Here is a 24,933-nt window from a genome sequence, read left to right as displayed (position 1 = left end):
CGAACGTTATTTCAAAATTTGAGAACAAAAAAAGTTTTGAACTGTATTGTGAAACATTAGAAAAATTAAAAATAAATAAATTTTTCGAGAATGATTAAAATTCGAACTTTATTTAGATAATTCTATCATAATTTCGATTTTTACCACTTAAAGGAAAATCGAACTAAATTTTGAAAATTTTGAACATAAAGAAAATTCGAACGTTATTTCAAAATTTGAGAACATAAAAACTTTGAACTGAATTGTGAAACATTGGAAAAATTATAAATAAATAAAGTTTTCGAAAATGATTAAAATTCGAACTTAATTTAGATAATTCTATCATACTTTCGAATATAACGAAAATTTTAACTTATTTGAAGGTTTTTCACTTAAAGGAAATTTGAACTGAATTTCGAACATAAAGAAAATTTTAACTTTATTTCATAATTTGAGAACAAAAAAAGTTTCTACTGAATTTCGAAATATTCGAAATATTCGAAAATTAGAAATAATAAGAATTTTCGAAAATGATAAAAGTTCAAATGAAAATAAAAATTCGAACTTAATTTGGGAAGTTGGAACTTAAATTCGTAAATAACAATATTTTTTACAAAATTATAAAAATCTGATACTTACATCACGAATTTCTTTAATTTTTTGACCACCTTTGCCAATAATACAACCAGCCAAACTTTGATGAATCAATAAACGTACATCGTATTCATTATCGCGCTGAAATATAAAGAAAAACATAAATTTAGAATTATATTTGAATACACTTTAAGCAAACAAATAACTCACCTCTTCATAGTATTTCAGCATTTCGGTTATAATCGATATGGTGGCATCTAATTCGGCCGATATTAATATAGTACTAGAGTTGTTAATAGAGAGAGAAAGAGGGAAAGAAAAAGAAAACAAAATTATTAAAAACATTAATTATTTACTAAATATATTTAGTTAATAAAACTATTTTTGCAAATTTATTAGTACAATAATACTCTCATCAACAATTAAAAATATTAGAACGTTTTTTTGGTTTTCTTTCAAACAGATTTTTTCCCACACATAAGTACATTTAAGGACATTAATTTAAAAGAGAGAGAAAAAAATTAAACATCTAGCAGTTTTATTTTTTTTTACATAAAGGTGGGTGGTAATTTGGTGGTGTATTTACAACAGCAACAGAAAATAAAAGAATGAAGTATATATTAAGTAAAAGTATACCTTACAATATTAAAATGTTAATAATGTCATAACAGAAAAAAAGGTCAATATTCTTTCCTTTCAAGGCAACCACCTTAAATATGTATGTATGTTACATAAATATTTACTTTTGTTTGTTTGTTTGTTTGGAGCTTTTTGGCAATTTGTTAAAATTTATGTTAAACAAGGACATAAGAAAAAGGGTTTGTTTAACCAAAAAGTCTTTTAATAAAGAAAATATATAAAAATACAAAACTATGTTGTTGTTTAAAATGATGATGACATTGTTAATAATGAGTTGGAAGACAAATATACTGATATTGATTAATTATTTGAAGAATGAACAAAGTTAACAACAGAAGAAAAAACGGTTTAAAGTTAATTTAGTTAAGTGATTATTAGCAGTATAATTAAGGCTAAACTTAATAGTTTCAAAGAAGTTTAACAAGGTTTTTGAAAAGTCTAACAGTTCAAGATTTCCTTAAAAGCTAAACAAACATAAATACACTTAAACAATTAGTATTAAGAAAAAATACTTATTTATGAAAAATGGTAGAAAACACACAAACAAATTTGCAAATTTAATAATTTAAGTGTTTTATATTTAACTTAAAAAAATAAGTTATATTTTAATCACAAAGTTATGCAATTGTTTTTATAACTTAGTAAAGGAAAAAAAAGTAAAGCATGCTTTTAGGAACTAAAACAATAATAATATTTAAAACATAATTTTAGAGGATCTTTATTTAGTCAATTTTCTCGCAGTAATTTCTTTTTTTTTTTTTTTTGGTCATTTCAATTACAAACGTATTTCTTTAATGCGCAGTAATTATGGTTGCAAATAAAAATATAAGTTTATCAACTCATTAACGTAATAACAAGGAAATGATGAAGAAGAAGAACACACTTATAAATTACTTTAGTTTTTCATGTTTATAAGGAAAAACTTGTTTAAAGTTTTTTTTCTTTTTTTTTTTTTTTTGTATGTAAAACTAAAACTGGCTGAGGCATTAATAAATGTTGTAATGTGTTGTTGTATTACAACAAGTAGAACACCAAGGAAAAGAAACCCCCAGTAGGTTTTTGGCAAAAGTTAATCAATTAAAATTTAACATAGATGATTGGCGGCAGGTTGATAAAGATAAAATAAGATACAAATTTCGATAAAAAGTTTTAAAGTACAATTTTGTAACAAATATTATTTGTTTTTCAATAAAAAATTTACAAGCTTTAAGTTAATTCTATAAAACTTTGAAAGTTATTATGAGTTATCATTTTGTGGTGAATGTTTGATATTTATTTGAATTTCCGGATTTTTAATAATTCCATATAAAATGATTTCTTTTTTTTTGTGTAAAAATGAGATTTAGATTTGGAATCATACAATGTCAAAGAGAATTTTCAATTTTCACATAATTTCGAAAGTTTTGAACTCTTGACAATTCGAAAATTTGAAACTAACGAAATTTCAACATAATTTAATGATAATTCGAAATTAATTTCGAAATTTTCGAAATAAAGAAAATTTTAACTTTTAACAAAATTTTGCAACCTAAGAAATGTTAAAATTAATTTGCAAAATTTTCGAACATGAAAATTTTCGAATATAGATTCGATATTTTTGAACATAATTTCAAAATAATAAAAATTCCAACTTAAATTTCCACATTTTCCAGTGTAAGGAACATTTTTAAATAATTGGAGAATTTCGAAACTTTCGTGCAACTTTGATGATTTGAACCTAATTTTGAAATTTTCGTAATAATTAAAATTTGAAATTTTCAAACATGAAATATGATACGAACTAAAGAAAAATATATTCAAACAAGTTTGATATTTCGAAAATTTTGAACATTATGAAAATTCGAACATCTGAATATTAAAAATTATTCAACATAAAAATATTCGAAATAGATAATAAAAATTCGAACCTTATTTCAAAATTTCGAACATAATAAAAGTTCAAAGTTAATTTGGAAAGAACGAACATAATAAAAATTCGAAATAAATTTCAATTACGGAAATTTTTGGAAATAATGAAAATTCGAATCAAATCAAAGTTTAAACTTATTTAAAAATTCCAAATAGCGAACATTTTCAAATATAATGAAATTTCGTTTTTGAATATTCAAACACATGTATATTCAAAAATTTTCAACATAAAGGATCCTACTCAAACTTGATGTCGAACATAAAAAAGATTCGCACTTTCAAAATTTCATATAACGAAAATTCGTACATAATTTACAACGAACAGAAAGAAAATTTCACATTTTGAAACTTTAATGTGAAATTTTCGAACATGAAATATATCACGAACCAAATTTCCACATTTTCCAACATATTCAATGATTTCAATTTAATTTCAAAATATTCGAACATTATAAAATACATCTAATTCAAAATTATCCAACACAAGAGATATTCGAACTTGATTGCGAAAATTAAAAAAATTCAAAGTTTCATAATTTTCGAACATAACAAAAATTTGAACTTCGTTTCAAATTTGTTTTTAATATAACGAATTTCGAACTTATTTACAAAGTTTGAACATAAAAAAATCCGAACTTATTTTGAAACTTTATCAAATTTGAACTTAATTCAAACTTAAATTTGAAATTTTCGAAATAATGAATATGTATTCGATTTTTAATATCAAAATTTTCCAACTTAAGGGTAATTTCACAATTTTAACTTCAAAACATTCGAACATTATAAAAATTCGAATATACTTTCAAAATTATCCAACATTGCTTCGATGATAAAAAAGATTCGAACTTACTTTCGAAATTTTCGAATGAAAATTTAACTTAATTTCAAATTTTTTTAGTAAGGAAATTCAAAGTTCAAACATAATGAAAATTCGAAATCATTTTGAAACTTTATTAAAAGCTAAGTTAATTTCGAAATTGTCGATATAATGAAAATTCGAACTTAATTCAAACTTCAAATTACAGTCAAACTCGTTTATAACGAACTCCGCGGGACCAGTCAAATTTGTTCGTTATAAGAGAATTTCGTAATAACACAAGTGAAGTTTTTGTAGTTCCAAAAATTAAGTGGCATTTTACGAAATTTTAAGAATATGATTTATAAATTTATTTAATATTCTTTACAAAAAAACACCATTGATTTTATTTGTTCATATTTTTCTTTACAAATTTAAGTTTTTTTCAATAAAGCTTATGATTTCAACACATAATTTTGAAGTTCGTTATAAAAAAGGAAAATTGTATGAAATTGTACTTGAGGGACTGAAAAAGTAGTGCGTTTTATACGAGGATTCGTAATAACCGAGTTCGTTATAAGAGATGTTTTTTGTATGAAAATAGTTACCAAAATAGCGGCACTTGAAAACTTGTTCGTTATAACCGAGAATTCGTTAAAACCGAGTTCGTTATAAGCGAGTTTGACTGTAATTGTGAAATTTTCGAACATAAATACACATTCCAACGTAATTTAAAGATTTTTAAACAAGTTTGATCATTTTGAACATTACGAAAATTCGAAAATATATATTCAAAATTATCCAAAATAAAGGAATTTCCAAACTTGATTTCAAACATAAAAAAGATTCGAAATTTCAAAATTTTCAAACATAACGAAAATTTGAACTTCGTTTCAAAATTGTTTAATATAACGTAAATTCGAACATATTTTGAACTTAATTTAAACTTAATTTCAAAATATTCCAACATAAGGGAAATTTCACAATTTTAATTTAATTTCAAAACTTTTGAACATTATAAAAATTCAAAGATATTTTAAAAATTTTCCATTAATTAATTTCGAACATAAAATAATTTCGAAGTTATCTTCGAAATTTTCGATCACATCTAAAATTTTAACTAAATAATAACTCATGTTGAAACTTTATCCAATTTAAACGTAAGTTCGAAATTTTCGAACCTAGTTTCCGGTATTAAGGAATATTTGAGCCAAAATTCGAAATTTAATGACAATGATAATTTGAATTTAATTTTGAACATTATTATAATTCGACTGCTTTTTTAATTACTCAAGATAATGAATATTCACATAATTTCGAAATTTTCGAATATTGGAAAAATTCGTACATTGTTAATAAATTTTCGAATATAAAGAATATATTAACTCAATTTAAAAAGTTCAAAGGTAATGAAAATTCGAACACAATTTCGAAACTAACAAAAATTCGATTTAAATATGGAAATTATTGTTCTACTTTGGCGTTGAAACCAATGATTTTTGTTCCAAATTGTCACCTACGGAATTGGTTATGTAGAAGTGTTATGAAATTGAAACACGTATTATGGAATGGTACTGGAACAAGTTCTTTAATAAATGATTTTTGTTAGAGTTTGTCAAACTCGGAACTAGTTCTAGAAAAGTTTTAATGAACATATACTACTTCCATAGATAAGTTCTGGAACTAGTTCTTTTCTCAGAGATTTTTGTTTGAAATTGTTATGATTAGAATCGATTTTGAGAAAGAGTTGTGGAATTACAGTTAGCTTATATTTAGAAGTTTTACTTACAATATCTTTTAGAAAATGAATTATATTTTGAAATCATTCAGTCCTTTATTTAGCGGCTGAATTGAATAAATTATAATTTTCAATATTCTCGGTTTAATTGCTTTGAGATGTTTTATTGAAGCAGAGTAGTGCCAATGGTTATCTAGTGCAAAAGAATTGATTTCTAGAAAACTCCTTCGAGGAACTTTAAAATCACAATAATGCTGTAGAGAAAAAGTTCTAGGAGGTATAACTATGGATGTTATTCAAGAATCTGAACTGGTTCAGTTTAAAATTACGAATTTCGAAATGTTTATTGTATGAAATTAAATTATAGTTCTAGAACTTATAAGTTTATTACTTTGTACATTATTCAAAATCCTTTTAAACTGATCATAAGATGGCTTAAGAAAAAGCGATATTTAAAAAACTCACTACGGAATATGTGAGGTTATGTTTCATGAGTTAGAAATTTAGCGAATACCAAATTGAATGGTTCTGGAGAGAACTCAACATGTTAATGAATTGATCTTTCAGATTTCAAATTTATAAACTCTCTGTACATTCATCCAGTTATATAAATTAATTACAAATGTGACAAAAAAAAAACAATAAATTAGTTAAAAACTATAAATATGAGTTAAAAATAAGCCAGAACAACTTTAAATTAATGTATGTATTTCTATTCACCATAAGTAATCACAATCTATGTTAAATTTTAATTTGGATAAACTTATTTTTGCCAATATTGTACATTATTTAAAATTTTAAGAAAATATGTTTTATGAAATACCAATTTCTACAGCAAAGGGTTCTAGACACACAACATGTTTATGGTTTTTTTTTAATTAGAACTGCGTAAGTAGAGAAATTATTTATATTTTTAAAAAAATGTTCGATTCAAAAATAATTTTGTTAAAGATACGATGATTAAAAGGAAACTTAGGCCTAAAAATTGTGTATTATATAGTAAATGTAAAAAAAGAGTTTGTTTATAGATAAATCTTTACCGTTCAGGGCCTTGGGAATCGTCGACAGACACAGTGGCTTTATACTGCAGAACAAGAGGTATTTTATTGGTTTGGTTTTGGTGTTTTTATTTAATATATTTTATTTTGGTGATGGTGGTTGTTTTGGTCGGGCGGGCACAGATATAAACAACAGATTTTATATATCAATTGGAATGAATATTCAGCAATTGATTGTTAATATATATTTACAATAAATATATATATATAAGATGGTGGTGGTCCAGATGTATTAACAATAAGATCCAACATTTAAGTAGTAGGTACGTAGTTGAGAATTCGATACAAGTAATTGACACATTTGGCAGGTAGGTGTTCGGTCACAGGCATTCAGATTAGATCGAGTTGATTTTGGTCAAACGGGCATTAAGTTTATCGATCATTTAACAATTTATTTTATATAGTTTCAAACGGGCAGGCGGGCATTCGGCCAAAGATGGTGTAAGGTTGATGATTATTTGGTTGATTGATCGATTATTTTGTTGACCAATCAATTGGTAGGTCATTTGAGATTTTCATTTTTTATATTTTTTATATATATTTGTAGTTGTTGTATACGAACAACAAATCAATGAGATTTTGTTGAATTTGTTGATTGGTTGGTTGGGTGGTGGTCATGTTACAATACAATCATTGATTTTGATTTTAAAATTATTTTTATATATTTTTTATTTGAATTTATATTTTTATTTATTTGTATATATTAGAGAGGGGGGCGAGAAAAGAGAAAGAGAAAAAATTATAATTTAATTAATGGTTAATTGGCAAGGTTTATTATTTGTTGATTTATGTATTTATATTTTTTAAACTATATAAATGCATAAGATTTTAAATAAAGCTAAAGAGTTTTTCATATTAAACAAAATTGTTAAGTATAAATGGCCTAAAACGAGTTAAAATTATATTTATGTATGTTATAAATGTTTAAGTTATTTGATTTTATTATTTTAATAAAAATAAATTGAATTTTTGTTAAGAAATCATTGTAAAATGTAATTGTTATACTCCTTGAAAAAAAAAACAAATACCAGTAGCAGTTTGTATAGAAATTATTAAAAGCATTATGTAGTATAGCTATTCTAAAACCAATAAAAACCCCTTGGACATGGATGAATTTATAATTAGAATTTTATGTGGCAAAGCAAGAATATTCTCAAGAAGTGACAAGTCCCCTAAAACATACTTCTACAAACAACAGACAAATTTTCTTTGACGAGGGGCTTTTTTGTGAATCAACAACAATTTCGTGTGGCATTTGTCAACGTATTCGGGAAAATTTTCAAGAAATAGCAAATTTGAATTGTCAACAATAACAATAACAAAACAACTGACTGGTTTTACAATTTTTGATAGTACAGAAAATTATAGTTTAGTAAATTTATATATTAAGTTTCAAATTAGAAAAAAAATACACATTTAACTATAATGATTTAAGAATAAATATGTTTAGAGATATTAAAGTTTAAAAAGAAAATATACCTGTGTGCGCATTTTTTGTATATGCTGTCCTCCTTTGCCTATTATAGCACCGGCAATCTGAAAATAGAAAAAATGATCATGTAAAAATCTATATAAAAATTTGTAATCAAAATTTGTAAAAAAATAATTTATTAATGTATCTTAAGAGTATATATTCTGAAACTGCACAAAAAGTTCTTAGTAACTACACTGAAAGTCCTATTAACGACGATAGTTTGCTCCTTTATAGGTCGTCGGCTGTTTTATAGGAAAAGAAGGGGACTGCTGGTGCGATCGTTGCAGTTTGGGCGCCTCAGCAGCAGGCTTAGCTACTTCTGCATTAGCTGGAAGATATGAGTCCTTTTGCTAGGTTGCTTTGGGCCCAGTCAAGGGTTTGGCGCTATGACGCTCAACAATGAGTTCGGAGGAGTTTTGTGCCATAGGGAATCTGCTAATGATACACTGAAAGAGTCCGACATCGAGTTCGATGACTTTTCTGGTGAAGGAGGATACATCAGGTTCGACAATTCCTCTTTTGCACAGGGGGGCACTTGGGAGACATTTTTGTCATCCGAAGGCAGAGAAGCTCCGCTATGGCAATAGGATCCCCGGAGTTTTTTCTTCTTCTGACATCATGGGGAGGGGTGGAGATTTTGCATTTTTGACCTACTGCCGTCCCGTTGTAATCAGGCCATCAAGTCGCCCAGTATGGAACAGACGCAACACTTAAGTGTTGAAATCCCTAAAGGATTCAGTCGGACTACTCTACTAATTGCCCTATCTCAGTGATAGGAAAAGCAATCAGTAAAGAAATATGGACAGATAGCTCAATATGGGAAACAGATGTCTGCCAGGTGGGAGGGATAGTTCTTATTCGAAGTATATCGCTCGTCCTATAACAAGTCTGACAAAAGACTACTCTATTAATTTTCCTATCTCAGTGATAGGAAAAGCAATCAGTAGAGAAATATGGACAGATCGCCCAATGTGGAAGGAGGGATAGTTCTTATTCGAAGTATGTCGCTAGTCCTATAACAAGTCTGACAAGACTTATGATCCAACATGGATCATAGGATTCATTGCACGTAAGACTTCACATCGCGTCAAGATGACTATCCTTCGTAAATGGTAGCCTTCACTGAATTAGTAAATACAGTGCTTCTTGGCTTTAAACCAAAAATTTATATGTTGAATAATAATTGCCCTATCTCAGTGGTAGAAGCAAACAGTAGAGTAATACTTTTCGTGAAGGGTAGCCTTCCTTGATTTTAAACCAAAAATATTCAATTATATATGTTAAATACTATTTCGAGATATCAATCTAATGTTCATAGAAGTCATTGCACGTAAGACATCAAATCGCGTCAAGATAACTACCCTTCGTGAAGGGTAGCCTTCACTGAATTTCTTGATTTTAAACCAAAACTATTCAAATTTATACCAATTTTCACTCATATGAGATGATCTCTGATAGATTCCGGAACAATATTAAGATACTTATTGGACACAAAGTACAGATGTAGTCTATGGCTTTTAGGTTTATCCGGCTTTTCGAATTAAGACTCATATTTCCCCTATTTCGAGATATAAATCTACTGTTTCAGAAACTAAGGCAGATCCTTAGGATCTTAATCTTGTTCCATATCTTTGACTTTTCTTCTTTCTGCTTTTCTATTTAAGCTCTCTCCAATGGACCGCAGAGATTTACGAGTGCATAACTCTTTTGAACCTAAACGTACCTTGATACACGTTAATATTGCAGGTTAATCAAAAACTTGTTGGAATGTCCATCACATTGGTATGTTCTTTTTAATCTTGATAAAGAGAATGATAATACACTAAAACGGTCTGCAAGTGGAGTTGCAACTAATGGCTCTTCTGAACCGAACCGAACCTAACCTAACCTTGATACAAATATTACAAGTTAAATTAAAACTAAAACGTTATTTCATCAAACAGCAACAAAAAGTAATTTGGTGACACTCTTTAAATACAAACAAAAAACCTCTCTTGCATTCTATTCTCGCTACTGTCAAAAATGAGCCAATTAGACGTTAAAGACTCAATATTATTATTGTTATTGATTTTATTTACTTACATTACTGGGTATTAAAACACGAACTTGGTCGTCATTACGACGGCTACGTTTATCGGAATGGGGACCATCATCATGATTATCACGTTTCATTTTCATTCTTTCTGCAAAAAAAAAAATAAACAAAACAAATTATGATTAAAACTTTTATTATTTAATTAGGAAATAAAAATCAAAATAAAATATAAATTAAATTAATTTAATAATAAATATAAACAAACAAACATATTTATTATATCACTAACTAACCAGCCAACCGATATTTAGAGTTATACATAAATGAATGAATATTTCTATAACAACCACTTGTATTATGAACAACAACTACAGCAAAAAATAAATAATTATCTGAAGCTATTGAATGTTAAAAAACAACTAAATCTCGAATTTGTTAAATAACAATAAAATAATAAAATAAAAAATGAATGAATACGTTTGTGTATAGAATCAATGAATTTTTTTCGAAATACTTGTAGATACTTCGAAAAAAAAACTCACAGTAAATACAAAAACCATCAAAACACAGGTAGATACATAGAGTAGAGAGTTTAATAATTTTTTATACTTTTTTTTCTCCTTTAAAGACTTTAAAAAGTATTGCATTCATATGATATGATGGTAACGAAAGAAAAAATTGTATGTAATTCATTTCATATTGAGCCAACAAAAATATTTGATTTTTTTATTTATAAATGTGTGCATGAAAAGCTATGAGCTGGTGGCGGGCCAGCCTGTTAGACAGTTGGATGGTTTATTCTCTACATAAAAGAGTTTTGTACAATACGATTTTATGAATGCATAATATTATAATTTTAAATTTACTTTAAGTAGTTTTTTCTTATTTATATTTTGTATATTTTTATCTACCAACAGGTGTTGATGAATTGTTGTATACCGCCTCATAAGATTGTTTGAACAGAAAATCTGTACAACTAAAAGCAAAGTACAATATGAATGAATTGGTTTGTTGTTGAAAATTATTTAAATATTTATTTTAATTATCATAATTATGAAATGAATTCTTCCATCTATATAGTACTTAGAAAATAGTTTCAGCATAAATACTATGAACTGTTATTATTAACTTTGTAATATTCATGAATTGTTTCATAAATAGTATAAATTTTTATATATATTTTTAAACAAAATCTATTGAAATTTTCTCATTTCAGATTCTGTTTTTCAACATTTTATTGTCAAAAAATATAAAATCAGATTAATATAAACTTAAAATGTCATTTTCAATAACATATAGTTAATTATTCTGAAAAGACATGGTGTGCAAAAAACTCATGAAATAGAACTGAACTATAACTGAACTACAACTGAACTAGAACTGTAACTATAACTGAACTAGAACGACAGAACTGAACTAGAACTGAACTAGAACTGAAACTAGAACTGACTATAACTGACTAGAACTGAACTAGAACTACGAGACTAGAACTGAACTGACTAGAACTGAACTAGAACTGAACTAGAACTGAACTAAGAACTGAACTAGAACTGAACCTAGAAACTGAACTAGAACGAGACGAGAAACTGAACTAGAACTGAACTAGAACTGAACTAGAACTGAACTTAGACTGAACTAGAACTGAACTAGAACGTGACTACTAGAACATGAACCTAGAACTGAACTAGAACTGAACTAGAACTGAAACTAGAAAGGGCTGAACTAGAATGAACTAGAACTGACTAGAACTGAACTAGCAACTGAACTAGAACTGAACTAGAAAACTGAACTAGAACTGAACTAGAACTGAAAACTAGAACTGAACTAGAACTGAACTAGAACTGAACTAGAACATGAACTAGAACTGAACTAGAACTGAACTAGAACTGAACTAGAACTGAACTAAGAAACTGGAAGAACTAGAACTGAACAACTAGAACTGAACTAGAACTGACTAGAACTGAACTAGTGAACTAGAATGAACTAGAACTCGAACTAGAACTGAACTAGAACTATACTGAACTAGAACTGAACTGAGAACTGAACTGAACTGACTAGAACTGAACTAGAAATGAACTAGAACTGAACTGACTGAACTAGAACTGAAGTAGAGTGAAAGACAATCATTGTTTTCAGAAATAATTCTCTAAACTACTCTTATTTTTGTGTAAAATTTCTAAAACGAGACTTAACACCTTTGTAAAATATAAGTAAATTTATTCTAATCGAATAAACTTGTTCTCGGTGCCATACATTTCTGTTTACAAGAGGCCTATTTTTTCGATATTTAATGTTATAAACCTACACCTATCATACCTTTACATGTTCTATATATAATTTTGTATAAAGAAAATGCTTACAATAATTGGCATAAAATAAAAATGTTATTCAATTGTCGCAAATTATTAACATATAAAAGTTCATGGAGGTGTTAAAAGTTTCTTGCAAAAGCGCAAGCCAAAAGCAGCATCCTCCTACTTGTTGCAAAGAAGAATTAATGATGACAGCAAATAGTTTTAACAAAAATGTGTAAAAATAAAATATTTTTATATTAACAATAATAAATAATACAAAAGAATAAAATGTATTTGTTATTTTAAAGGATATAAATTTATAAGTTATCTAAAAGAATGGAAAGTGTAGAACCGAAGTTAACCATTTATTTTGAAGGCCCAATATATTGGTCCAACAAATCTGATATTATAGACAAATTCTAAAAGAAGAAAGCGGCGAAAGTCTTCATTGAATTTGCAATAATTTTTAACTTTGTAAATTACTAGAGAAAGACTTTTTTCACCAGACAATTTTAAAAATTTGGTTTTTTATCTTTTTAGTTTTCATTAATATTACCACCTTTTAGTAAATAATTTCAGCCAGAAAATGTTTATAAAGCCGTTAATTTAAATAAAATTTATACATGTAGTTTAAAATATTTGTGCAAACGTGTTAGCATTTATTTTTTTATCATATTTTAACATCATAGTTTTTACAAAAAGCAAAAAAAAACGTTGTATAGAAAAAAATTTATAAATTTTTTTAATAATAAAGTTAAAAAAATGAAAAAAATTAAATTTAATAATATCTGTATACATGTATATTTAAAACATACAACCTATCTACATCACATTTATTTATTTGATATTTGAAAACATGTATGAAAGCAAACAAAAGCAAAAAAAAAAGGAATTTCATTCCATGATTTTACCACTTTATATTCAAATGTATATTTGAAACATAAGTATCATACATCATTACTATCAAAATTGTAATCATAGCCACAATATACATATGTATATGGGTGGGTTCTGCATATACAAGTCTATGTCTGCAAATGACAACACTACTCGTATGTTAGTAGAATGGATGTGGAGTACAGATGATGACCGAATTCCCGCAAATACATACATATAATGGTGTTGTTTTTTTGTCTTTAGCTTATGACTAAATATTTTCCCCAAAAAAACTTTAACAAAAAAAATTTAAATGATTGAAATTTATTTCAATTGAAAGTAAAGATTTGAACCCTTTGATAATACAAATCATTTCATGTAATTACAAATATACAAAAAACCCCTATACAAAAAGAAAGTCTTTATATAACCTATTAAAATATTAATATTTTTTTATTTACATTTTGTAGTTTATTTTTCTCTTAAATTAACTATTAGAAATTCTCATGTTTATTTTGTATATCATTTCCTAAATCGAAACATAATGTATTAAAAATGTTTATGAATGTAGGTTGATGACTGACTGGACGCTTGGGCATAAGTTTTTGTTTACACTTACAAATCAAGCATATCAAGTGTCAGATTTTCGCTATCAAGTAAGTACAACCTACACTTTTCTATTTAACTGTACAATATATTGGGCTTAATAATGAATTTCTCTGTATTGTTGTATATATTTTGATTAAAAGTTTTTTTTTCGTTTTTGACATTGAATGGACAATTGAAACAAAAGGTAAACTTATATTTCTAATTTCATGTAACAAAGCTCTGTATGTAATAAAGTTTTTTAATTCTCTATGTATGTATATTAAAATAGCTTCAATTATGTATATTAAGAGAAAAACTAAAAAACTTAATGTTAGAATTCGTCAGAATAAAATTAAGGACTATTTTGACATTCCAACAGAACAACAAAATTAAAATCGTAATAGAATTGACCTAGAACTGAGCTAGAATTATACTAGAGCTGATTAAAACCGTTTAATTTGAACTGAAGTAGATTCGAACTTGAAGTGAACTACAACTGAACGAGAATTGAACTAGAACTGAACTACGACTGAACTAGAACTGAACAAAAACTGAACTAGAATTACACTAGAACTGTTTGAAATAGTTTAATTTAAACGAAACTAGAAGCGAACTAGAAACGAAACAGAAATGAAATAGAACTATAACTGAACTAGAACTGAACTACAGCTGAATGAGAACTGAACTAGAACTGAACTAGAACTGAACTAGAACCGAACTACAATTGAACTAAAACTGAACTAGAACTGAACTAGAACCGAACTAGAACTGAACTAGAACTGAACTAGAACTGAACTAGAACTGAACTAGAACTGAACTAGAACTGAACTAGAACTGAACTAGAACTGAACTAGAACTGAACTAGAACTGAACTAGAACTGAACTAGAACTGAACTAGAACTGAACTAGAACTGAACTAGAACTGAACTAGAACTGAACTAGAACTGAACTAGAACTGAACTAGAACTGAAATAGAACTGAACTAGAACTGAACTAGAACTGAACAAGAACTGAACTAGAACTGAACTAGAACTGAACTAGAACTGAACTGAACTAGAACTAACTAGAACTAACTAGAACTGAACTAGAACTGAACTAGAACTGAACTAGAACTCAACTAGAACTGAACTAGAACTAGAACTAGAATTAGAACTGAACTAGAACTGAGCTAGAACTGAACTAGAACTGAACTAGAACTGAACTAGAACTGAACTAGAACTAAACTAGAACTGAACTAGAACTGAACTAGAACTGAACTAGAACTGAACTAGAACTGAACTAGAACTGAACTAGAACTGAACTAGAACTGAACTAGAACTGAACTAGAACTGAACTAGAACTGAACTAGAACTGAACTAGAACTGAACTAGAACTGAACTAGAACTGAACTAGAACTGAACTAGAACTGAACTAGAACTGAACTAGAACTGAACTAGAACTGAACTAGAACTGAACTAGAACTGAACTAGAACTGAACTAGAACTGAACTAGAACTGAACTAGAACTGAACTAGAACTGAACTAGAACTGAACTAGAACTGAACTAGAACTAGAACTAGAACTGAACTAGAACTGAACTAGAACTGAAAGCTAGAACTGAACTAGAACTGAACTAGAACTGAACAAGAACTGAACTAGAACTGAACTAGAACTGAACTAGAACTGAACTAGAACTAAACTAGAACTGAACTAGAACTGAACTAGAACTGAACTAGAACTCAACTAGAACTGAACTAGAACTAGAACTAGAATTAGAACTGAACTAGAACTGAACGAGAACTGAACTAGAACTGAACTAGAACTGAACTAGAACTAAACTAGAACTGAACTAGAACTGAACTAGAACTGAACTAGACTGAACTAGAACTGACGAGAACTGAACTAGAACTGACTAGAACTGAACTAGAACTGAACTAGAATGAACTAGAACTGAACTAGAACTGAACTAGAACTAGAACTGAACTAGAACTGAACTAGAACTGAACTAGAACTGAACTAGAACTGAACTAGAACTGAACTAGAACTGAACTAGAACTGAACTAGAACTGAACTAGAACTGAACTAGAACTGAACTAGAACTGAACTAGAACTGAACTAGAACTGAACTAGAACTGAACTAGAACGAACTAGAACTGAACTAGAACTGAACTAGAACTGAACTAGAACTGAACTAGAACTTACTAGAACTGAACTAGAACTAGAACTGAACTAGAACTGAACTAGAAACTGAACTGAACTAGAACTTAGAACTAGAACTAGAACTGAACTAGAACTAGAACTGAACTAGAACTGAACTAGAACTGAACTAGAACTGAACTAGAACTGAACTAGAACTGAACTAGAACTGAACTAGAACTGAACTAGAACTGAACTAGAACTGAACTAGAACTGAACTAGAACTGAACTAGAACTGAACTAGAACTGAACTAGAACTGAACTAGAACTGAACTAGAACTGAACTAGAACTGAACTAGAACTGAACTAGAACTGAACTAGAACTGAACTAGAACTGAACTAGAACTGAACTAGAACTGAACTAGAACTGAACTAGAACTGAACTAGAACTGAACTAGAACTGAACTAGAACTGAACTAGAACTGAACTAGAACTGAACTAGAACTAAACTAGAACTGAACTAAAACTGAACTAGAACTGAACTAAAACAGAACTAGAACTGAACTAGAACTGAACTAGAACTAGAACTGAACTAGAACTAGAACTAGAACTAGAACTAGAACTAGAACTGAACTAGAACTAGAACTTTTTTTTTTTCTTTATTCGGAATATGTTACGATAGATTTACATTTTAAAAAACTTATAACTAATCCCGCGAAGCCATTAGGCTTGTCTGCAGGATGTGGTGAGTAAATAAATGCATGTAGAGTACGTACATATCATTGCTTTCCTATAAAATATAATTTCAATTTTACTTTCCTTAATTTAGGATTAGTAATATTTAGTAAATTCATTGGTATTTCATTAAAAATGTTGGGTAATGTGACGAACAAGGAGTTTTTTCCGTAATTGTTTTTATGCCGATCCACTTGATACCTTCCTTCTGTGCGTCGTCTCGTGTTGTATGAGTGTTCGATTGTTTTCAGGAATCGGGAATCGTTATAAAATTCGTTTATCAGTGTGGTTTTATATAGGCTTTTTATGTTTAATACTTCCAGTGTTGTTGCGATGTTGTTTATGGATTGCTTTGTGATATTTCTGGTAGTTTTATTTGGCTGGGTCGAGCGAATGGGATTTGTAGTGTTTGTGCTGGTGTATGTGATTGTGTTGGTGTCTGCGTTAGTATTTGTGACACTGTTTATATTGTTATTTGTGTTGGTGTTTCCGCCGGTGTTTGTAAAGTTGGTATTTCTGCTGTTATTTGTGTTTGTATTGGCATTTGTGCTGGTGTTGGTGTTTGTAAAGTTGGTATTTCTGCTGTTGTTCGTGTTAGAGTTGGTGTATGTGTTGTTTTGCATATTATCGCTTGTTAATGCGCTTGAAAGGTTGTTTCTGGTACCATATATTAGCGTTGTATCTATATGCTGATTATAGTGTAGTTTGTGCTTCAGTAATATTTTTAAAATTTGATTTTGAGTTTGTTGAAGGGATTTACAGTAAATGGAATTTCCCCATGCCGTGATGCCATGTCTAATATAGGACTCAGCTAGCGAAAAATAGGCTTGTTTCAGCACATCAAAAGTTGAGCAATTACTCAAATGGTAAAGACTGTATGCAACTGATCGTAGTTTTTTTCTCAGATGTTGCGTGTGTGTTAGCCACTTAAAATTTTCATCGACATATACACCAAGATATTTGTATGATTTGACTATTTCTATAGTAGTAGTGCATGTGTCATTAGGGTTTCCGTTGGAAGTGTTGTGTAGGCATTGGTAGTCATGAAAATATATTTTAATGTCTGTGAAAGCTAGATGTGTTGGTTTAATGTGCATAATTTTGGTTTTTTTAGCATTTATTACGAGTCCGTTGTCGTGACACCATTTCGTTACTTTGTTTAATTGTTTTTGCATTAAATCACGCGCGGTTTCAATGTTTTTGTGTGTTACTATAACCGCTGTATCGTCTGCGTAAGCAAAAACTGAACATTCGTTTAGTATGTCGATCATTTCATTGGCATACATTAGGTATAATATAGGTCCAAGTTTTGATCCTTGAGGGACACCGTTATTTGAAGGTGTTTCAGTGCTTAGTGTGTTGGCTATTTTGACGTGGTATGTTCTGAGCTCTAGGTAATTTTTAAACCATAACAGACAATTGCCTCGAATGCCGTTTCGCTCCAGTATTTGCAATAAGTTTTTATGTGAAAGCGTGTCGAAGGCTTTACTAAAATCAATAAAAAGAGCAAGACAATGAAAATTATCCTCCAGATGTTTATTTATATGTGAAGCAAAATTTCCTAGTAGTTTATTTATATTTTTCCCTTTTTGGAAGCCGTACTGGTTTGGGTTCAATACATGATATTTTTTTAAGAAATCATTGAGTCTTCTTACTAATATTTCTTCGAGAACTTTCTCTATCACTGGCAATATTGAAATTGGTCTGTAGTTATTGTATTCGTTTCTAGCTCCAGATTTGTATATGGGACGAATTAGTGATGTTTTTAGAAGTTTTGGTATAGTTGAAGTGTTTATGCTTGTGTTAATGAATTGTGTGATTATAGGAGTAAGTACCATCGCATTATATTTTAGGTCTTTCGGTCTAATTTCATCAATACCTGCACCTTTATTTGAACTAGAACTAGAACTAGAACTGAACTAGAACTGAACTAGAACTGAACTAGAACTGAACTAGAACTGAACTAGAACTGAACTAGAACTGAACTAGAACTGACTAGAACTGAACTAGAACTGAACTAGAACTGAACTAGAACTGAACTAGAACTGAACTAGAACTGAACTAGAACTGAACTAGAACTGAACTAGAACTGAACTAGAACTGAACTAGAACTGAACTAGAACTGAACTAGAACTGAACTGAACTAGAACTGAACTAGAACTGAACTAGAACTGAACTAGAACTGAACTAGAACTGAACTAGAACTGAACTAGAACTGAACTAGAACTGAACTAGAACTGAACTGAACTAGAACTGAACTAGAACTGAACTAGAACTGAACTAGAACTGAACTAGAACTGAACTAGAACTGAACTAGAACTGAACTAGAACTGAACTAGAACTGAACTAGAACTGAACTAGAACTGAACTAGAACTGAACTAGAACTGAACTAGAACTGAACTAGAACTGAACTAGAACTGAACTAGAACTGAACTAGAACTGAACTAGAACTAAACTAGAACTGAACTAAAACTGAACTAGAACTGAACTAAAACAGAACTAGAACTGAACTAGAACTGAACTAGAACTGAACTAGAACTAGAACTAGAACTAGAACTAGAACTGAACTAGAACTAGAACTAGAACTAGAACTAGAACTGAACTAGAACTAGAACTAGAACTAGAACTAGAACTAGAACTAGAACTAGAACTGAACTAGAACTGAACTAGAACTGAACTAGAACTGAACTAGAACTGAACTAGAACTGAACTAGAACTGAACTAACTGAACTAGAACTACTAGAACTGAACTAGAACTGAACTAGAACTGAACTAGAACTGAACTAGAACTGAACTAGAACTGAACTAGAACTAAATTAGAACTGAGCTAGAACTGAACGAAAATCCAAAATGAACACAAATCCAAAATGAATCACTGAAGAACATATTAGTTCTAAAAACTTTCCAAAAAGCGAGAACAATAGATTTTTTAATTTCTAGATTCAGAATTTATTATTTAATAAAATTTGAAATCATTAACAAGAGCAAAGTCTGAACAATCTTTCAATAATAATAAATTGAACATTTTATTCATCAAAAAATATTTTTTTTTAAAGTATTAATATGCAGATTAATTTTTTTAGACAAAAATATTTATTATCCAATGCAACTTGAATTTAAAACTTTAGGTTTAATTTTGCTAATTTTTAACAATTCTTTATATAACAGTATTTATTTAATTACCTTTGAATTAAGTATAAAAATATGTAAAAATATTTGTTGAAATAATTTACAGCAGATTTATTTTATAATCAAAATTTTAAATATTGTATAATAGTATTTTTTAACAAAAATATACGGCAGCAAATAATATCACAAATTATATTCTTATAGCTTTTTATAGTTGCACTAATTATCACAATTTTGAATATTTCTTTTATAAAAAAAAACAAATTTAACAATAAAATATCGAAGAAGTGTGTACTGACTAAAAATACACAATTAACTAATGGACAATGAATAAAGACCAGGTTATTTATTAGAAAAATTTCCTTTATAGACCTGTGAATGTAAAACAAGGATATTGATTGTAGAAAGCCAAAAAAAGGATTTAGAAATGAGCAAAACGACTGTATAAGTCTATTTAACATTGGTCAAAACGGAAATTGACCAATCAAAACTTATTAGAAAACTCCACCTGTTTTAATAGTTTTTGATAAAAAAATATGACCACATGTTAATATTCTATGTGTATTAAAATAGATCGGAAATAGCAACTAGACTAGATAGAGCTAATCTAGTCTTGTAAGGGTAGAAAAGTTTTAAAAGTCCACCACAGTAGCAGCGGCAAACAAGGGCCAATAAAAATCCTACACATAAATTGATCATTAAAAATTCTATGAGGAGACATGAAAAAAGCAAGCGCGGTAATTGCAGCGAAATAGATAGAGAAAATGACACTTTTTTACTCTAAAATTAGGGGAAATATACATTAAGGACCATGGCAACCAAAATAATTACAAGTCCAACTAGAAAAATGCCACAACAAATAGTTTTTTTCCATTATTTATTTCAAACTAAAAGTAATATACAACAACCCAAAAAAGACAAATAAAACTACCCACATATTAAAGATAAATGGAAATAGTAAAATAGGAAAAAAAACTTTATAAAATTGCATTTAATATTGACAAGTAAATTTGTGTAGAAAATATTACAATATCCCACTTTTTATGGTGAGTAAAAATATATCGTAAAATATACAATTCCAATGGGACACAAATACGTAATTCGAAAGACTATAAAAATTATATGACTATAACTGTGATTGACGAAAATTCCAGTTTATTGGTATTGAAGAAAATTAATACTAATTTATATTTCTTAAATGGTGTTAAAATTCATTTGCTTTTACAATTTTGTGAAAAAACTAACATTTTGCAATTGGGAATAAATACATATAGCACTATTTTGGAAAATAGTTGATCTCTTATGTAATCCTAGCAAAAATGTAACACTTAGGAAATCCAAATGCAACACTTAGCAAAACCAAATCCAATCATATAAGCGTGATTTCTAACATTGAAATCCATGAAATAAAAGAAAAAAATTTAATTAAAGATTTAGTTAAAAAACCGTAAAACTCTGGCAAAAATTCAACACTCTGCTAGAACTAGAACTAATTTAGAACCGAACTAGAACTGATTACCTAGAACTGAACTAGAACTGAACTAGAACTGAACTAGAACTGAACTAGAACTGAACTAGAACTGAACTAGAACTGAACTAGAACTGAACTAGAACTGAACTAGAACTGAACTAGAACTGAACTAGAACTGAACTAGAACTGAACTAGAACTGAACTAGAACTGAACTAGAACTGAACTAGAACTGAACTAGAACTGAACTAGAACTGAACTAGAACTGAACTAGAACTGAACTAGAACTGAACTAGAACTGAACTAGAACTGAACTAGAACTGAACTAGAAACTGAACTAGAACTGAACTAGAACTGAACTAGAACTGAACTAGAACTGAACTAGAACTGAACTAGAACTGAACTAGAACTGAACTAGAACTGAACTGAACTGAACTAGAACTGAACTAGAACTGAACTAGAACTGAACTAGAACTGAACTAGAACTGAACTAGAACTGAACTAGAACTGAACTAGAACTGAACTAGAACTGAACTAGAACTGAACTAGAACTGAACTAGAACTGAACTAGAACTGAACTAGAACTGAACTAGAACTGAACTAGAACTGAACTAGAACTGAACTAGAATGAACTAGAACTGAACTAGAACTGAACTAGAACTGAACTAGAACTGAACTAGAACTGAACTAGAACTGAACTAGAACTGAACTAGAACTGAACTAGAACTGAACTAGAACTGAACTAGAACTGAACTAGAACTGAACTAGAACTGAACTAGAACTGAACTAGAACTGAACTAGAACTGAACTAGAACTGAACTAGAACTGAAACTAGAACTGAACTAGAACTGAACTAGAACTGAACTAGAACTGACTGAACTAGAACTGAACTAGAACTGAACTAGAACTGAACTAGAACTGAACTAGAACTGAACTAGAACTGAACTAGAACTGAACTAGAACTGAACTAGAACTAAACTAGAACTGAAATAGAACTGAACTAGAATGAACTAGAACTGAACTAGAACTGAACTAGAACTGAACTAGAACTGAACTAGAACTGAACTAGAACTGAACTAGAACTGAACTAGAACTGAACTAGAACTGAACTAGAACTGAACTAGAACTAAACTAGAACTGAACTAGAACTGAATTAGAACTGAACTAGAACTGAACTAGAACTGAACTAGAACTGAACTAGAACTGAACTAGAACTGAACTAGAACTGAACTAGAACTGAACTAAACTGAACTAGAACTGAATTAGAACTGAACTAGAACTGAACTAGAACTGAACTAGAACTGAACTAAAAAAAAAAAAAAAAAAAAAAAAAAAAAAAAAGAAAACTAGAACTGAACTAGAACTGAACTAGAACTGAACTAGAACTGAACTAGAACTGAACTAGAACTGAACTAGAACTGAACTAGAACTGAAATAGAACTGAACTAGAATTGAACTAGAACTGAACTAGAACTGAACTAGAACTGAACTAGAACTGAACTAGAACTGAACTAGAACTGAACTAGAACTGAACTAGAACTGAACTAGAACTGAACTAGAACTGAACTAGAACTGAAATAGAACTGAACTAGAACTGAACTAGAACTGAACTAGAACTGAACTAGAACTGAACTAGAACTGAACTAGAACTGAACTAGAACTGAACTAGAACTGAACTAGAACTGAACTAGAACTGAACTAGAACTGAACTAGAACTGAACTAGAACTGAACTAGAACTGAACTAGAACTGAACTAGAACTGAACTAGAACTGAACTAGAACTGAACTAGAACTGAACTAGAACTGAACTAGAACTCTGAACTAGAACTGAACTAGAACTGAACTAGAACTGAACTAGAACTGAACTAGAACTGAATTAGAACTGAACTAGAACTGAACTAGAACTGAACTAGAACTGAACTAGAACTGAACTAGAACTGAACTAGAACTGAACTAGAACTGAACTAGAACTGAACTAGAACTGAACTAGAACTGAACTAGAACTGAACTAGAACTGAACTAGAACTGAACTAGAACTGAACTAGAACTGAACTAGAACTAAACTAGAACTGAACTAGAACTGAAATAGAACTGAACTAGAATTGAACTAGAACTGAGCTAGAACTAAACTAGAACTGAACTAGAATATTAAGAAAAATCCTTTCGAAGTTTAAGGAAATACATGACATCAGAAAAAATTGTCTTAGGATTCCATCCGGTTTTAAATTGCATTAACATCAATTCTTATTTTTAATTCTATTTAATATGCATATATTTTATGAATATTAAACTATTTCTAGAAAGAAAAACTGACTGACATAACTACTAAAACATTCACACAAGTAAACACGCAAATACATAAAGAGATGATATTACAATTTCGAATAATAGCAACTATTTACTTGTGTCAATATCAGCTGATTTTTTTCGCATTTTGCATATTTTCTTACGAATACAAAAGACACAGACAATGAAGGTAAAAAAGAGAATTAAATATAAGGTTGGGAAGAGACATAAGTTTAAATACTATAAAGCCAGCCCTCATCAACTGTACCTGGTTTGATTCATTTAATATTTATAATAACAAATAGTTAAAAGTAAAAAAGTAAAAAAAAGAAACACAGAGGCAAATATGAAAATATAGACGGATAATCATGACTATATGAAACCCTACATCTGCACAGATTTGTTAAAGGAACATATTGATTGTACTACAAATTCCTACAATTCTATTCAATATCGATACCCTTAAATTTAGAATATTTTCAGTTGCTGATGGATGAGAGCTAAGAGTATTTTTGATCTGATTGTTTAATCCCTCAGAAAGTGATTCGCAATTAACTGTTTTATTTAAACTGTGTATTTTACAGCCTTCACAAACCTTATTAAAAACTCATAATATCCTGTTATTCACACATAATGGTGTAGCGTATAAAATAAAATGAAGTCTAAGACATTTTGTCGTTTCACATTAAAGTTAAATGGTTGAGAAAGTCAACAAATTGTGTACAATTTTCTAAGCAAAAATTTGCTGTTAAACGATGCAAAAGAAAAATAACGTTGTTTTATTATTTAAATATAATTAAATGTTTAAGAAAAGAAAAATGAACTAAAAAAGGAGCATTTAAGTTTTTTTAGTTAAAAAAATCAACCATTATAATTTAATCTATTTGTTGTCATTCATACATGTAAAAAAAGAAAATTATCAAACGATGTCACAAACATGGTATTCGAAAAAGAGATGCAAAGATTGCGAAAGATATAAAAAATAACACTGAAACTATGGTAAATCTTTAAAATGAAAGAAATCCTTGTAATCGTACAAAATTGAAAACCATTGACATAAATTACTTCTAAATTTAAACATTTTTGAGTATAATTACCTTAATAAAATGTCTAACAATTTATTGTAGACATTGTAAATTTTATTGAAATACCCTGTAATAAATGCTTACATTGAAAAGAAAAACTGTAATAATAATTTCCCTTGGTGAGGAGAGACAATT

The 24,933-nt window shown here is 28.9% G+C and overlaps 1 protein-coding gene across 6 annotated transcripts in view; it reads right to left on the bottom strand.

The window, feature by feature from the left end:
• The window catches only part of LOC119602010 (heterogeneous nuclear ribonucleoprotein K), an 83,853-nt gene that overhangs the window by 37,923 nt on the left and 20,997 nt on the right, over positions 1-24,933 (bottom strand). For 4 of the 6 annotated variants that reach the window (XM_037953321.1, XM_037953322.1, XM_037953320.1 and 1 more), the window contains 5 exons: positions 10,269-10,369; positions 8,192-8,248; positions 6,695-6,738; positions 784-856; positions 619-714 (listed from right to left, as the gene is read on the bottom strand). In XM_037953321.1, the coding sequence (XP_037809249.1) occupies positions 619-714; positions 784-856; positions 6,695-6,738; positions 8,192-8,248; positions 10,269-10,364 (366 nt within the window). In that variant the 5' untranslated portion in view covers positions 10,365-10,369. The remainder of the gene's footprint in view (positions 1-618; positions 715-783; positions 857-6,694; positions 6,739-8,191; positions 8,249-10,268; positions 10,370-24,933) is intronic. The other 2 variants (XM_037953324.1, XM_037953325.1) reach the window with 1 other exon arrangement.

This window comes from Lucilia sericata, unplaced genomic scaffold (genome assembly GCF_015586225.1).
Source record: "Lucilia sericata isolate MDLA Ls3-8-SP2 unplaced genomic scaffold, ASM1558622v1 Contig000206F_arrow, whole genome shotgun sequence".
Classification (NCBI taxonomy): Eukaryota; Metazoa; Arthropoda; class Insecta; order Diptera; family Calliphoridae; genus Lucilia; species Lucilia sericata.
Note: the sequence above shows the minus strand (reverse complement) of the source record. Positions and strands in the feature narration are given on the sequence as shown.